General features: G+C 42.9%; 7 protein-coding genes across 7 annotated transcripts; 2 read left to right on the forward strand and 5 right to left on the reverse strand. All coding sequences in view use genetic code 12, as the record gives it.

Annotated features, from left to right (window-relative positions):
- Positions 1-107: 107 nt before the first annotated feature.
- Positions 108-680, reverse strand: PSN45_002077 (uncharacterized protein; the record flags this gene model as incomplete). Its single annotated transcript, XM_006689328.2, has 1 exon — positions 108-680. One exon carries the CDS (start codon positions 678-680, stop codon positions 108-110), a length of 573 nt encoding a protein of 190 aa, XP_006689391.2.
- Positions 681-956: 276 nt separating this feature from the next.
- On the reverse strand, positions 957-2,084 carry SVF1 (Putative cell survival pathways protein; the record flags this gene model as incomplete). The annotated part of the gene is made up of 1 exon (XM_006689327.2): positions 957-2,084. One exon carries the CDS (start codon positions 2,082-2,084, stop codon positions 957-959), a length of 1,128 nt encoding a protein of 375 aa, XP_006689390.1.
- Positions 2,085-2,545: 461 nt separating this feature from the next.
- On the forward strand, positions 2,546-4,027 carry PSN45_002079 (uncharacterized protein; the record flags this gene model as incomplete). Its single annotated transcript, XM_006689325.1, has 1 exon — positions 2,546-4,027. One exon carries the CDS (start codon positions 2,546-2,548, stop codon positions 4,025-4,027), a length of 1,482 nt encoding a protein of 493 aa, XP_006689388.1.
- A 1,865-nt stretch (positions 4,028-5,892) lies between these two features.
- On the forward strand, positions 5,893-6,783 carry PSN45_002080 (uncharacterized protein; the record flags this gene model as incomplete). The annotated part of the gene is made up of 1 exon (XM_006689324.2): positions 5,893-6,783. One exon carries the CDS (start codon positions 5,893-5,895, stop codon positions 6,781-6,783), a length of 891 nt encoding a protein of 296 aa, XP_006689387.1.
- Positions 6,784-6,822: 39 nt separating this feature from the next.
- Positions 6,823-9,672, reverse strand: RPN2 (proteasome regulatory particle base subunit; the record flags this gene model as incomplete). Its single annotated transcript, XM_006689323.1, has 1 exon — positions 6,823-9,672. One exon carries the CDS (start codon positions 9,670-9,672, stop codon positions 6,823-6,825), a length of 2,850 nt encoding a protein of 949 aa, XP_006689386.1.
- Positions 9,673-9,818: 146 nt separating this feature from the next.
- SER33 (D-3-phosphoglycerate dehydrogenase 2) lies at positions 9,819-11,213 on the reverse strand (the record flags this gene model as incomplete). The annotated part of the gene is made up of 1 exon (XM_006689322.2): positions 9,819-11,213. The coding sequence occupies one exon, from the start codon at positions 11,211-11,213 to the stop codon at positions 9,819-9,821; it is 1,395 nt and encodes a 464-aa protein (XP_006689385.1).
- Positions 11,214-11,429: 216 nt separating this feature from the next.
- BUL1_1 (ubiquitin ligase-binding protein bul1) lies at positions 11,430-14,129 on the reverse strand (the record flags this gene model as incomplete). Its single annotated transcript, XM_006689320.1, has 1 exon — positions 11,430-14,129. One exon carries the CDS (start codon positions 14,127-14,129, stop codon positions 11,430-11,432), a length of 2,700 nt encoding a protein of 899 aa, XP_006689383.1.
- Positions 14,130-15,101: the final 972 nt, after the last annotated feature.

Consider the following 15,101-nt stretch of genomic DNA (forward strand, 5'->3'; position numbering starts at 1 on the left):
ACTTACCCATCAGACAAGCACAATGCTTGTAATAAAGACAGATATGTATGAAGAGATAGCAACGTGTATTGTTCCAGATATATTGTATTTGAGTCTGTATGCGATGTTCAAGCCTTGTACAATGCCAACTTTCCGACTGATTTGGAAACGTCTTGAACAAAGTCTGAATCACTTTCTGTGGACAGACTGTACTCGTCTGAAGCAAAGTCAATGTCCATAACGTCTTGCTGGCTGGAGGCCGTTTGTGAAGTGGACATATAAAACTCTGGAATTGGAGACAACTGGGGTGGTAGATCCATGAACAAATGAGCTCCGTCTTCAATATGGGTAAGGTTCTTGCCAAATGAAGGGATTGAAAACGCTTCGGAGGGGGTGATGGGGCTATTGGCACTTTGGTAGTGGACAAATCTGAGGTTGGAGAAATCTGGTGAACAAAGACAGTAGGAATAGTCAGGAAATATCAACTTGATGCTGTTGCTTGTCTTGATATACTTGAGAGTTTGTCTTTTTAATGTCTTGAGAACCGCAGCCTCCTTGTAAGGTTTCAACATGCCCTTCATCTTGACAACCCGGAAGTCACTTTGCAACACTGCTTTGTACTTTCCAAAAATACCATCCTCCACAAACAAGTTTGGATCTGGTTTTGGTTTTTCAATACCATGGGTTTTGTGCTGAACCATAGAAATGTATTGGCATATAAATGTAGCAGTGGGTGTGCATAAAGTCGTACGTTGAAGGGACATGATAAGAACTTTTCTTGTAATTGTGATAGCAATGTCAGCAAAATATGTGAATTTCGCAGCCATTCCCAATGTGCTGACTAAAACTGCGTATTTCACAAACATCACCAAAATCAAAACCTAAACCTTACTTAGATGTTTTTACTAAACTGTATATTATTATTCATTAATAGCTCTAAGCAGACAACAAAAACCAAAAACAAACATGAAACATAATTAATCAAACTCGGAGATAAAGGTTGCTTCTGAAAAGGCCACTCCAGTTTCGGATGCAACGTTGTTATCATTGATGGTCATTTTATTGCAGTACTGGTAGATGTAAGGCTTAGTACCGGCAACTCCACTAACGATGTTCTTGATGAACTGAGGAATCTCAGCCATCACGTCAACCCGTTCAACCAACGACTTCAATTCACCCTTTACATCCACATGATACGACTTGTCAGCAGCATCATGGTTAAAGGTGATTGCCTTTGGAACTGGCCAGCCAACCTCATCAATCTCGGCGTTCTCGTGTACAACATCATTGTTGATCGAGGCCAAAAGGATTTTATCTTTACCACAAACAACACCAATATTAACCTTAGTATTAGCATATGATCTGGGGGTGGTGAATTCCATCTGAACGGCAGAGTAGTTTTCGGACTGGAAGTTCAAAAAGTTCCAGCTCTTCGCCGCATGATGAGGTTTCATACCTTGCAAGGCCATAACAAACATCGTAAGCCCATTGATCTCTAAAGTAGTATCCAAGGCTTTACTCACTATAGTACCACTGACTTCACACCGCGGCCAGAAACAATGACGCATGGAGCCCCAAGGTTCTTCAACGTCTTCTCCATACAAAGTCGTCCCATCACCACCAAAAATAACTCCTGGAACCAATCTCTTCATGGTGAATTCCACCACCGAATCGGGGTTGACATCTGACTTCAAAATCACCTCGGTTCCGTCCTCATTGAACTCAATCGACATGTTGTCAGCATAAAAGTTGGATCCTTCTGTACGGAAGTTCTCCAAATGAGTGGAGGTCCAAAGGTTATTTTTGCCTTTGTCGTCGTAAATCCGGAAAGTAAATTGGGCGGTGGTGTGAACTCCCATGATGTTGGAGTGAATCACCTGGGCAAACCCAGTATAACCGGTCTTCAAGCACGTGAAGTAGAAGGTTTGAGTCTCAACATTGGTGTAGTTTGGACCCAACCAATTTAAGTCCTTCAAGGTGGTTTCTCTATAACAAGGCTCACCTTCTTTAACTTTATCTGTGACTGGGTGAAGAGCTTCTCTTCCATATTCTGGTTCTGCGGTTCCAGCGACTACCGAAAGTCCCGATTGGACCCATTTTAACATGATATATTATGAATACTTTAATCTGCTAACAGGGAGAATGTTTTTTCTAGCAACCTTCATCGAGCGCGGGCGCGGACGAGCCCAGCGTCAACTGCGACCCAGGCGACGGGCCAAACATCCGACACGCGACACGCGACACCATGCCACTGGTTCCCCCCGCGACATCGTCCTACAAAATTCTCGGATCGTAGTGTTAAGTAATATTTTCTAATTTCCCACTTGTTCCTTGTTAACAACTCATTTGGTTTGAAAAATTTCCATTGATCTTCCCACAAGTTTCTTTCAGCTACCAGAGCCCCACCTCCAAGCCAGACCCTCGTATCTTCCGTACCTGGACGATCACTGCTGACTTGATCCTGTTTGCACCCTTTCCAATTAGTGATACCGCATATTCTTTTCGTCAGCCGTCTCAAACCTATTCAAGTTAAAAACACCGGTATCCACATCCTCCGTCCTGAAGTATGGAGACGCCCAAAGTTGTAACGCTCCACAAAGGTGTGGAATCTCCGTCCTTTTCTATAAAATTGCTGGCCGATGTATTAGAACAACTTACCGTCTTTTCCCGCAAAAATCTCAAACCCAAGTTGGTGGTGAAAGGCGGTCAAATATCCATAAAACTCTCGGACGATGTGATATTCACATGCTCTCAGGTGCCAGAATACCAGAATCTTGAGATATACCAGTCGACCCTAGACCCTGGTGTTTTTGCCATTTCGGGCAAAATAAAGACAAAGCTTAATGTGGTGGCAGATGCTCCTCAAGTCAGAGATTTGGGTAAAACTCCCACCAAGATACAGGTATCTACATCTGTTTCCTCCGAGAATCATGCTGGGGTCTTGACCCAGTCAATGCCAGCGTCGCCGTTGAATTTTGATCCTTACCTCGTGTCGCCAGGTGATTCCAAGTCGGACGTTGTATCTAAGTTCCTTTTCCTTTTGGCAATGGGTCCTACGTCTCGCGAGCAGCTCACAAGCGTGCTCCAGTACAAGCCTAAGGAGCTCGACGAGCTATTACTAGAGTACTGTCAAGTGTATGATGGTAATGATGCATTTTTGGCGGATGACATATACCCCAATCGAAGAGCTATCACCGGTTTGCCTGATACGAAGTTATACATATTGAAGGATAAGGCATACAAAAACCTCCGTCCCTGGGACTGGAAGTACTACTCGACTGAGGAGAGGCTTCTCATCATAGCCAATTCTCACAACGCGTTGAAGAGATTGGGATACCTGGAAACGCACCCATTACGCAAGAAAATCCTCGAGAAGCCAACCGTGTCAGAAGACGTGGCAGGGCTGAAGAAGCCCCCAAGCAGCCTCGGGGGCGGCATATTGGTGTCGTCCAAAAAAACCTCACCTTTTAAGAAGTCTCAAACCGATTCTCCCCGTTTGGGCCCCTCCAATGGGCTTGGCAGCACTCCTACTCTTATGATACCTGCAAGTAATTCTACCAATTCGAGCCCCTTGAGGCACGTCAAAGAACTGAAAAAGAGGCAATTGAGCCAAAACTCGAGTTCATCATCTGACGAAGAAGCCAAACGAATCAAAAAGGATAAGGACGATGTGACATCACCTTCTTCGGTCAATGATGATGACGATGAATTGGACGAGTTGGACAAATCTAAGAGCAACCACTATACCATGTTGGCCACTAAATTCAGAACAAAGTATAAAGACTATGAAACCTTATACAACTCATTGCATGAGGGGTCAATATCTGATCCTAAGAAGGCACTCAGCAAGCTTTTTGAGCTCCACCAGGCGTTAAAGGACTGGAAAAAACAGTTGTGGAATTATGATAATGAGCTCAAATCAAAGACTACCATTATGAATTTATCCAAGCATAAAAAGACCGCTGACTCTTCCGAAAATCATTCGGACCCCAGCATTACATTCAAACATAAGAACCCCAAGACCGTTAAGCGGGTTCTTAACTATTAGCATATTTTGATTTAATATAGGATTCAAATAAAGGACTACAGTAGAACATATATAAGTTAACACTCATTTTATTTTATTTTTGGTTTCAAGCGGCGTTTCGGGCAATTAAGGGACAAAACTTCTCAGGGAGAAAGACGTGCAAGAAATGCCCATACTAAATTCGGGCACTTCGAACAATTCGCGTTTTGGCTTTAAAACGCACGGCATCATTTCAGGGTTAAAGTATGATATGTCTTGCATGAAGGTGTTGAAGTTTTTCATTTTTTGAATACATATTCTCCTTACAAATATGTAACCGTATCTCTTGCTTTTTGTATTATAATTATTTAAATAAACGACAGTTGAGTGATACGGGTTTATCTGGTAGTAAGGTTTGATAACACCTGAACAGGAACTTATTGAAGTACATGACCGACATAGCCCACGGCGCCTTAACCCACTGAAGATAAGAGGTTTGTTTGGTGGTCCAAAAATACAACCGACTCACTGAACATCAACATAATAATCATATTGTGGAGTAAACATAAACCTATAATTAAATATAGCCGGCTGTGTTCGGACCCGCACTTTTTCAAATGCGACAGGAGCCCGAAAGCGGCTGAAAAAGGTAATGAGCATAACCTGAACCACCTTTGCAAATCACCTAGATAGGCCACCATCACCCTGTGGCAGAGAACCACAGATGACCATCTTTACTAGCTTACGAAAAACACCCACTTAGTGCAGTTTAATTGGTGGCCGGCGTTTCACGGGCTGCCACGGGGTTAAAGTCCCATACGCGCAGATAGATGGAATAGGAAATGCCTGAAAGGTTGCCTGAAGTCAGTAGGAGCAGGACTGCTCCAAGAGAGTGACTATAAAAAGAGCCCCGAATCCCCTTCCTGTTTTCTGGTTAAAATATTACCTTCTAATATCTATTCAAATATGCTGCTCAAAACTAGACTTCAGTCCTTAAAGAACAAACTTTCTTCTAACAAAACCAAAAGCTCAAAGAACAGTACAGCAGAGCAAATCCATAAGGCTAACAAGAGGGTGCCTCAGCCTTATGATAAGCCAAGTCTGCCTGGTGGAACTAAGATGCATATCTTATGAGTATTGTCTTGCCATACTCACTCAAGTGTTGAACTAGAGAGGTTCTAACCTATTTGTGATTCTTGAGATCCAAGCACCTACAACACCATCAATGTGTTTTAGGTACATGGAACTTGTGCTATTTCTCGGAATTCATCGTGAGCAAGGTCACGGTGTGTGTTGTCGCCGGGTTGTGGCTCTACTTTTGTTTCTTTTATGTTTTCAATATTTTGTGTATTTCAATATACCTGTGATTAAATTTCGCACCCAACCTGCACGAAAAGTAAAATATCACGTTGCAGACGAATTCGCCCGAGAGTGCAAGCGGATCCTCGTTATTTCAGTAAACGGGTATGCATACCCCGGAGAGTCATAGTCACGTACGGTCTATCTCGGAAGTCATAAGGCCATTGTATGATCAGAATGGCTAGGTGTACACCCCACCATACGCTCTAACAGGTCTGATTTTGGCCCGCACACGTCTACCGGACCCCAGATCTACCCCTAGGTTCACGCACGCCATCCAGATCTTGTTCACATGCACTGGCAAAGCCCAGGAAGCCACTTCATCCCTATATTTCTCACCCTCATTAGTATCAGTTTCAGTCACTGCGTGCTTCCCAAATTATCTACATTAGGATAAAACTATTCTCCAAAGTCCATCAATGAATCTCAACAATGGGGTACGCAAGCAATGACGTGCGCGTACCCGTAATTTCAGTCACACGAGAAGCGCGGGCATTTTGTTTGCAGCATTTCATCTCTAGCAACTATTCCAGTCTCCTATAACCAACATGGGTCTTGGAAGTATCATCACCAAACACATCATTCCTCGTGCAGAGAAGAAGTTCCGTGAGCATCAGAATGCCCCACCTTCAATCAACATCAAGAACTCGCAATTGCCTGCGCTTCAGGTGCAAGTCTTCTGCCACAACGTGCGGCAAGATGCCAAAGACCGAATGGAAGGAGAAGAGCCATGGACTATTCGCCGGGAAGGTGTTTGTGCTAACATCTATGCTGCCAGTCACAAAATGCCTACAATTGTTGGACTTCAGGAGGTTAAACATAATCAATTACATGATATATTGTATGGTCTCGGTAATGACTGGAAATACTTTGGGGTAGGAAGAGATGATGGGAAAACCAAAGGGGAATTTGCTCCTATTTTGTACAGATCCAGCGAGTGGAAACTCTTGAATGGTGCCACCTACTGGTTGAGTGATGACTCTTCACGTCCCAATATTGGCTGGGATGCAAAATGTTCGAGAATCGTCACTTTGGTTACGCTCCAACATCTGCTGGGAAAAATTGTCAATGTCTTCAACACCCATTATGACCACAAGGGTAAGCAGGCACGAATCAACTCATCCAAACTTATCATGAAATTGATGCACCAGGTTGGTGATGTAAGTGTGTTATGTGGAGACTTGAACAGTGAAAGTCATGGAGAAGCGTACAAGACATTTACCCAGGGAGGATTGCACGAATCTTCTTGTTATTGTAAGAGTAAGCGTGGATATGATCACACAGACACAGGCTTTAAGAAGGGAAGGAAGGAGAAGTCAATTGATTTTATTTGGACGACACCCGATATTGACATCGAATCCCATGAGGTCTTAAACCATGAATACAAGGGGATTCGGTGTAGTGATCACCGACCCGTTACGGCAGTAGTCCAGCTTTAGACATGTATAATTAGAATGCGATTTTTATATAAACTTTATTTAAAAGTCTTCATCTTCGTCTTCCAAGTCTTCACCACTCAAGATAAATGGTTCAGGGACTGGAGCTTCAGTGACGTTAAGCTGTCTAACAGTCTTGATGAATTCGCATCTCTTGTGGGGCTGGGTGTCGTTCAACACTATGATTCCACTAACACCTCTCGATTTCCTGACGGGAACAAACCGTGAATCCTTCAAGAAGGAAGTGTAGTTGGCTTGCGCAGGCAAAACCCTCGACAAATTTTCGATTTTGTAGGGGGTCTTGCTGTAGCGTACAGTTTCCTCTCTTTTGTCTTCGGTATCTTCAGACTTTGTTTCTTCTATATCTTTTACCTCAAGCTTGCTTTCGTCAACTTCCATTTTGTCCAACGGTTCTTCCTTTTCGCCTTCTTTCTTGGTCTGCTTTTTGGCTCTGGCATTGGCTCTAGCTGTGGTTGATAATACCGCCGTGGCAACTTTATCTGGCTGCTTTTCCTTTGACTCTTCAACTTTTGGTGGATATTCAAAGAATTTGGGTTTGGTGTGACAGTTCAACTCGAACTTGGGGATCTTCAAATCCTTGCCTCTTATACCAATAACAGCCGTAGGAGTGAAAGATAACGACAAAAAGTGGGCAAATGGAAACCAGTACCATGATTGCAAGAAAACCAGCAATCCAACAATCGCTTTCATGTTTAATGTGTTAGTTTGGGAGTTTTCCAAGTTAATGGTGACATTTCTACCACCAGCATGTATGATTCCTTGAGCCAAAGTAGCACCGAATTTGGCTAACGCATCCTCATGCTTGTTGCTGATAGTTGCAGCAAGCTGTTTGTGGAACTCCTTCACCTTCGGATAGCTATGTTCGTTTTGTTGGATCAAAATCATCGAAGTTGCCATTAAAGCACCTTGTCTCACGAAATCCACTGGGTCTTTAGTCAAAGGTTCCAAAACTTCAATAGCAGCAGGCAAGGCTCTACCGGCACACGAAATACCCAAGGCCATGGCAGTACCATAACGAACGTGTGGGTTATAAGATTGAGATAATAATTCAACAATTTGAGGAGCAGCAGTGTAGTCTCTAATCAAAACAAAACCCAAACACATGACTGCAGCTCTTCTAACATCATCAGAGGGATCAGACACAGCCACATGTAATAATTGTTGAATAGCTTTGTTGTTACCGGTTCCAGCATAGGCCAACGCAATAGTGAAAACACCACCATATCTCAACATGAAGTTCTCTTTACCCATCAACTCTTTGATGTATTTATCGGCTTCAGCTTCTCTTCCATAGTTCAAGAGAGTAACACCTATGGCTAAGCCACGGATAATGTTTTCATGTTGAGTTTCTTCAGCATAAGTCATCATGTCAAGGATTGCCGATTCGTTTCCAGATCCTAACATAATCAAACCCATGGCTAAACCAGCAGCTTGACCAGAAACAGCAGAGTCCAAGTACAATACCAGCTTCACTGCCTCATATAAGGACTCATTATTGCTGGCCATACCGGCTACACCACATCCAAGACAGGCACCGTGGAGCATCACATCGTTATCACTGTTACCGGCTGAGATTCCATGTTCATCAATAAACAGCTTCAAATATTCAATTGTCTCTTTCCCATGGCCGGCAAAAATCAACCCAAGAGCAAAAAGAGAACCTCCCTTAGAGTGTGGAGAGTTTGAAGAACCTGGCAAGTAAGGCTTTAAAATGTTTCTGCCTTGAGTCAAGTTCCCTTTATGAATCACACCCAAGGCAGCAGTTGCAGAGAACTTGGACCAATTGGTGGCTTTTCCCAACCACTCCAAATTTTTTCTGATAAATGAATCATCGGTGGTACCAGCATGAATAAAAGCATTGGCAAAGGTAACGGCCGAGTGGAAAATAGAACTTCTACCTTCTAATGAGTTCTTGGTCTTGTTCAAGATGGTCTTATCTGTGTTATTGTTCTTGTGCAAGAACGTTATGTCCAAGTCACAAGTAGGAACCCCACTCAAAATATGCAACAAGGTGGATTGTAGTGGCTTCGACGACTTGAAGGTCTCGTCAGCCTTCAAACTAGCAGACACATTGTCCAACAACTCTTGGGACGCCGAGCTCACCAAGTCGAAAGCTCCTTGATAAGCAATTGCAATTCGGCCATTGTCAAACATTTGTTTGAACAACTGTGTGGCAACTTCAAAATCGTTCAACTGGACAATGATCTTGAATACAGTGAAGTAGTCTTGGTGATTCTTCAAGCTCAACAACAAGCTGAGACAAGACTCCAACACAACCTTTCTGAACTTGACGTTACTTATGACATTGCTCGAACACACTAAAATATAGTTAATCAAGTTCATGGCATTTTCGGGATGGGTCTCTATTTGTTCGTGTAAAATCTTTTCCACAATATCCAATCTAAGAGATTCCAAGGAAATTCCCAAGGCCAACTTGAAGTCGTTGGCCTTGATGCACTTGAGTAACATTCTTTCAAAGATGGCAGTCAATTGCTTGTCAATAACGACCGATTCATTTTCAAACTTCTTCTGTGCCAATGAGGTGTACAAGTTGATACACTGGGACACAATGGTTTCAATATACTGACTTTGCTCGTCGATGTCAAACTCGTCGCCGGCTGCTAACGAATACTTAACGGAAGAGTCGAAGTCACCCAAATTGTAGTAGACTTTGGATATGATTAAAGCTGCTAAAGAACGCTTTTCGAATGATTCATCCTCATACAACTCTTCCAAGTCGGTGATGTTGTTGGCAATTTCGGCCCACAACTGGTCGACCACGTCGTTTAAGGAGGTCAAGGCATAAGCCTTTAAGCTGGAATCCTGTTCATTCAACAAGGCCAAGTAAGGAGCAGCTGATACTAAGGCCATGGTGTTGTTGAAGTTATCTTGCCACCAACAGCGATTTTCGTGCGAACACAGGCAGCGAGATCGGTAGGCGCACGCGAGGTCTCCACCAAGTGCGCGCGCGCATTGGGTGCAATTATTATCATTTCTATAATCCATATCAAAGCTAACTAATACAACAACCGGGTAACGATCTTGTATGGAGTCTGTTCCAACTGTTCATACAAACTCTTGATATCACTGCTGTCGACATCAGCAAGATCCGCCATTAAGTAGGCCACGTCACCTCTCGAATCAGAAAACTGCTTCTCGATGTTATAGATTGACAAGATGTTGTTGACAGTCTTCAACACACCAGGGACGTTCTGGTGAATGTACAACACTCTGACCGAGTTCTGCTGGTCCAAGTCCAAGCCTCTTAAGGAAACCTCGGGGAGGTTCACGGCTCCCGAAGAGTTTCCTTCATTGATGTACTTTGTCAAAGCACTGGAAACTTCCACACCAATGGCAGACTGAGCTTCCTCAGTAGATCCACCAATATGTGGAGTTAAGATCACGTTTCGCAACGAAGTCAACTGCGAGGCCCAGTCATTCAACGAGTCGGAGAACAACCCTTCACCATTCTTGGCAGGTTCATGAGGGTAAACATCTAAGGCTGCACCGGCTATTTTACCCACCTTCATGGCTTGTACCAATGCAGGAATATCGACAACTTGACCTCTTGAAGCGTTGATCACATAGGCGCCGTCTTTCATGGCGGCAAATTGTGGGGCACTCAACAAGCTGTTAGTTTCGGCAGTGGCAGGGACATGACAAGTGATGAAGTCAGCCTTGTTCAACAACTCGTCTAAGCTGCCCACCTGCTTGGAATTACCCAAAGACATGATCATAACCACGTCGTAGTAGATGACGTTCATACCCATGGCTTCTGCCAACACTGACAACTGAGAACCAATATGTCCATATCCAATAATCCCCAAGGTCTTACCTCTGATTTCCCAGCACTTGGCCGAGACCTTGTTCCAGGTTCCGGTGTGCATCTCGATGGATCTGTCACCTAATTGTCTGGCCAAAGTGATGATTTCAGCAATCACCAACTCAGCAACTGATCTGGAGTTGGAGAATGGAGAGTTGAAAACGGCAATACCACTCTTGGCAGCAAACTCTAAGTCCACCTGGTTGGTACCAATACAGAAACAACCAATTACCACCAAGTTTTTGGCAGCACTTAAGACTCTTTCAGTCAATTTGGTCTTGGATCTAATACCAACGGCGTGAACATCTCTGATTTTTTCAACCAATTCATCTTCAGGCAACGAGCTCTTATAGAACTCCACCTGGTAACCTTGGCCCTTGAAAATATCAATGGCAGTTTGGTTGACGTTTTCCAATAATAAGATTTTCATGTCTCCAGTAGAAAATGGCTTCAACGCTTTGGCTTGCTTTTTGTACGGGGTGTAGTTGCTCAAGTACGACTGCGTGGGCGAGGTGGAGACGGCATTGGGAGAACCAGTCAAGTTGACGGCCTTTTGGAACGAGTCTATTATATTTTGTTGGCTAGCCATGATTTGTGTTTGGGTGACTCAATAAGATGTTAGAACGAAAATTTACTGTGAGATGATTTAATTTATTCAGAGTCATATGGAGGACCGATGCGTCATACTCACGTGAGAGCAGGTAATTGGGTGCGCCGGTGCCATCTCCGCGCCGGAGTTGGTGGTAGCGGCTGCCACGACTTGGGTGCGAAATCGATTGGTGCATTATGCTATTAAATGATACTACTAACCCACTAAAACCGGCACTTCAGTAGTAACCACGTTATCAGCAAACTCGTTACGTTCTCCACTACCCCCTTTAAACTTTACCACAACTTGCAAGCAGTATAATCGCCCAAATAAACAGCTTTGGAACGTTGGAATGAGGGCAATATTGTGCTTGTTGAGGATGTCTAGTGGGATGCGTAAGTCTTTAGTCCACTTGTTGGTACCTGTAAGTTTCCAGTTATCGGCGAAAATTTCAGGGTGGGAAGTTTCGGAAATTGGCAGAAAAAATTCGGTGATGGTATCACGTTTAATCCCTAATGTCTTCATGGATTTCAAGTAAAGGTAAGAATTTTTTGAAATAAACGTCTTATTAGCCTTGAGGAAATGAATATAATTGGCCGTTTGGTCTTTAACCTGCTGGAGGTTCTGTTTGGTGATTTCCACTTGGTCCACCTTTTTTGTCGAGGGATGCAAGGATTCATAGAAAAAGTCGTATTCAAACTCGCACGGTAAAGGGTAATCTGCCTTGAATGACCATGCAACTATGTTACAATCGATATTAGCAATGGGTGGAGGAGTACACCCAGAATCCAAACCTTCGAATACCACCGAAACTTTAACGTCCTTTGCGTAATCATCTTCTATTCTGCGGTATAATTCATTGATCCGGTTGCTGCTTATGCTGTTAACAGGTACAAGTTCATTGGACTTAAGACTATAATCATCCGTGAGGTTATACCGTTTTATCAACTTAGGAGACTCATATGTCACGGGCTGGTCAGGAACCTGAACGTACATCTTCAGGTGACCGACCTTCACTAGTGAGGACAATATCTTCTTCTTCTTCTTGCTAAACACATCGACTGGGTATCGACTTCCTATCATTCGTTTCTCACAATAATATGCTTCCTCGTCCACTTGTTGCAGTTGGAGTTGTTGTTCCTTGGCAACGATTGAAGTTTGTCTAATATTGGTGTTATTGTAATTGTCAATGATGAGGTTTTTATGTTTGATATCATCGTCCGAGAGTTGTTCTCTTTCGAGACGAGCATCGATTTCTTGCTCAATTAGCGAGTTGAGGCTATTAAGTTCCCTCCAAGTCTTGGTATAAATATAGTTGTTGAACAATTTACCATCGATACCAACGCTCCCAAAGGTCTCATTTCCAAAGATGATGTCCTCATTGAAATATGAAATAAGCTCTTTCAAGTCGGGAATGAACCGCAAAAAATACTGGGCTCCTCGTGAAACCACATAGTCTTTCATATTGTCAGACTCATTGATTTCGTTGTGACTAACGGGAACTTCTTGGGAGCTGTTCACCTTGTCAATAAACTTTGCTTCAATTGTGTACGAAACACTCATGTCGTGAAACCCATGATCTCTTGTAAGTAAAGGTGTTCCCCTGTCGGGAATAAACCCGTACCCCAAAGCTTTATTCAATTCGATATGGCTAGCTTTCCCATTGAACGAGGTACTATCGACCCCTACTGATGGTGGAGAAAGAATGTGTGGAAGAATGCTGGAAGAACAGGTGGTATCGAGTAGACGGTTGGGAAATTTGAAAGTAAAGAACTTCTTGTATTTTTGTCCAGGAACAAGGATTCTCTCATTTGGCAATCCAAGAATGCAGTCGTCATATAAGTCTCTTGAACCTGGTTTATACTCAATCCCAGCACTGTTGGGAACATCTGTATATCCATATGATGCATTCAAATCATACATCTTTAAAAACTTTTTCATCAACACCTTGGAGAACAGGTTGTGATGGTCGGAGTTGGTTTTCTTTTCCACAGCCTTGGTGGTCCCTTCTAATGACACTGTAAATAGCCCAAAACTCACAGGTTTGCTCGAAGTATTGTGGATAACAATATACCCATTGACCAAATCTCCGTTAGTATACTCTTTGAGTCTTGTTTCTAGCTCATTTTGCATATGGGGTTCAGGGACTCCTTTAGTTAAAAAAACCTGGATATCAATGGGCGAAGTATTAAGTTTCGGCAACCGGTCGATGTTATCCAACACAGTGTGCCCGTATGTGTTATTGGCGTTGGTGATGTTGTTCCTACTGTAGTACTCTCTGTTAGAGTTCTGGAGCCCATCATCTGCTTCGTCTTCACCGAATCCATAGTTTTCTTCGAAATTATACTCCTGTTCTTGCAGGGTCTCAGGACGTAACATCCCATCGATAGTCTCGTGCTGCTCAGTACCAGGGGTGCTTGAAGCACTACTCATTGGAGATAAGTTTGGGGGTGAAGGAGAAGTGTTTCTGGTATCACCATACTCTGGTGGTAGGATCAGTAAGTTCTCGTTGAACTGCTCATCATCTCGTTTCAATATCGACTGGAACATCTGAAACGACGGTAACACATCAAAGTATTCAGTGTGAGTGTTGGAAGATACAGTTGAGATGGAAGTGACGTTAGATGATCCGAGCTTATCGATATGACTTTGCTGTTCTGGAGCTGGTCTGTACGGAACATTCTTTTTCTTCTTGGGTTTCTCATTGAGAGAGAGTAACGATGTGCCACGTAAGATACTGGAACTGCTTTGCAGACTAATCGGTGGTGGTCCTGTTGATGTGGACAGGGATGAGCTCATGGAGAGATCATACGAAGGAGGATCCTCTGACGGCGTGCCGAGATTGTTGTTAGTATTGGAGGAGTGTAAATCATCGTCGTGTTCCAGACGTGATGACCTGCGGGTGTTGAACCGCATTTTGACGTAGGAATGGTCTTTTTTACCTTAAAAAAGCGATGGTTTTGTGCGTATTAAAATACTGCAAATGCGAATGTGGGCCCTTAATTTGAATACGCCGTACAGTAATAAAATTGTATTATATACCTAAATAATACTACGCCATTATTTTTAGTTGATATTTATCAATCCACGAGAATACGGTAATATCTTTAGTCATGTTAGTAAAGCTTTTGGAGTTATGCACCTAGAATCTCAGGGACCACGGCCGGTCAAGGCCTAAATTTATCATCAAGGTAAGGAAATTACAAGTCTCCAAACACAGTAGACCGTCGTGAATTGTGGTAAGATCATCATATACGTAGGTGAACAAATTAATACATACCGTTTGGTAGAAACAATTATCTCGAGGTACAATCCAGTACGTTCCAGTATCTAAAATATTCGAAGCTAAACTATCAGACTGAAAATGTATCTTCTTGCAGAATCAGACATATGCTTGTCAATTTTCGAAAATCATCTTTTAGCTGAGCATCGAATACTTTCTATAGCAAAAAATATAGACTAAAGCTGTTGTTAGTTTTGTGTTTTGCAACCATATTTTGATCTCAGTAAGGCATGAATGGTATAAATAAGTGTTTATCAGCATCGGATTACCCGTATCTGACTCGTCATCGTGGCATCATCAGTGATCAGTTTTTGTGGTACATACTTGTATTGGTCCTCCTTTAGTGCGCAATTAACGCTGGACTGTCAAAAGGTTAGTTTTGTCGACATTAAAAATAAATTTATCAGTCACGGAGGGTTTCTGAGGCCCACCTTAAATGCGTTGTCACTCATGCAATTTCAGTGCCCAGTGCAATAATTCGTCATCTAAATCCTGTGACTAGGGTACATACACTTATACGGTTAGTAAAAACTATCAATAATATTGATCTTGTGTGAGTTGGATCAGAGATAAATGCAAAACGTTTTCAATCACAGAGATTCAGC

The sequence above is a fragment of the Yamadazyma tenuis genome, chromosome 2 (assembly GCF_029203305.1).
Source record: "Yamadazyma tenuis chromosome 2, complete sequence".
NCBI lineage: Eukaryota > Fungi > Ascomycota > Pichiomycetes > Serinales > Debaryomycetaceae > Yamadazyma > Yamadazyma tenuis.